This window comes from Nanorana parkeri, unplaced genomic scaffold, assembly GCF_000935625.1.
Source record: "Nanorana parkeri isolate BGI_ZX_2015 unplaced genomic scaffold, ASM93562v1 scaffold3991, whole genome shotgun sequence".
NCBI classification, from domain to species: domain Eukaryota; kingdom Metazoa; phylum Chordata; class Amphibia; order Anura; family Dicroglossidae; genus Nanorana; species Nanorana parkeri.
This window is the reverse complement of record NW_017310258.1, coordinates 21662-22487: the sequence shown is the minus strand read 5'-3', so window position 1 is coordinate 22487 and position 826 is coordinate 21662. Positions and strand designations below refer to the sequence as shown.

At 56.2% G+C, this 826-nt stretch overlaps 1 protein-coding gene across 1 annotated transcript in view; it reads left to right on the top strand.

Moving 5' to 3' along the window:
• The first annotated feature begins 679 nt into the window (after window positions 1-679).
• The window catches only part of TRAPPC10 (trafficking protein particle complex 10), a 21789-nt gene continuing 21642 nt past the window's right edge, over window positions 680-826 (top strand). Inside the window, exon 1 of the mRNA XM_018575478.1 lies at window positions 680-824. Coding sequence (XP_018430980.1) covers window positions 763-824 — 62 coding nt within the window. The 5' untranslated portion in view covers window positions 680-762. The remainder of the gene's footprint in view (window positions 825-826) is intronic.

Genomic DNA, 826 nt, shown 5'->3' with positions numbered 1-826 from the left:
ATATAATACAGGAATACACACATAGCCAACAGAGGTCTCTGGGGGTAATAAATCTCTGCAGCCCTAGGGGGCGGGGCGTGTGAAGTTGATCCTCAGGGGCGGGGAGTGTGAAGTGGGATGTTGATCCTCAGGGGTGGGTGAAGTGGGATGTTGATCCTGAGGGGCGGGGAGTGTGAAGTGGGATGTTGATCTTCAAGGGCGGAGAGTATGAAGTGGTATGTTGATCCTCAGAGGTGGGGAGTCAGGTATGGAGTTTCCGGGGGAAGTGAAGCGAGTATAATACATTTCTGGTTGGGGCAGTGTTGGGTGGACAATGGAGGATCTTCAGCTGAGTATGTGGTGTACTGTGTAATCCCTGGGCCCTCACTCATTGATGGCAGACAGACATGTTGGCGGCATCCCCCTCTGTCAGGCTCAGTGTCCCTATACATGGTCAGAGGCGATGGTCGGGGGACGGAGTGAACCGCTCAGCGTTGTCATGGTAACAGGCTGAGGAGAAGTGTGAGGGATATTGTGTCCTCTGTACTGAGAGAAGAACTGTCTGTGCCCATTTCCCAGGTTGCCCACAACAAACATGGCGGCCATATGCTCTCCCGCCGGCGTCATGACGTCACAAACATATCTTCAACTTCAGAGTACACGCCTCCTTCACTGTGGCCAATCAAGGGCGGTGATGCGGACGGAAGTCCAGGTCAGGAGGAAGCCGGAAGTGAGTGCGCTGGCTGCCGTAGGCCCGGGATGGAGCGGTGAGCGGAGGGGCCCATGGAAGGGGCGGAGCCCGGGGAATCCGGAGACCCTGGGGAGCTGTACACCATGGAGAACAAGC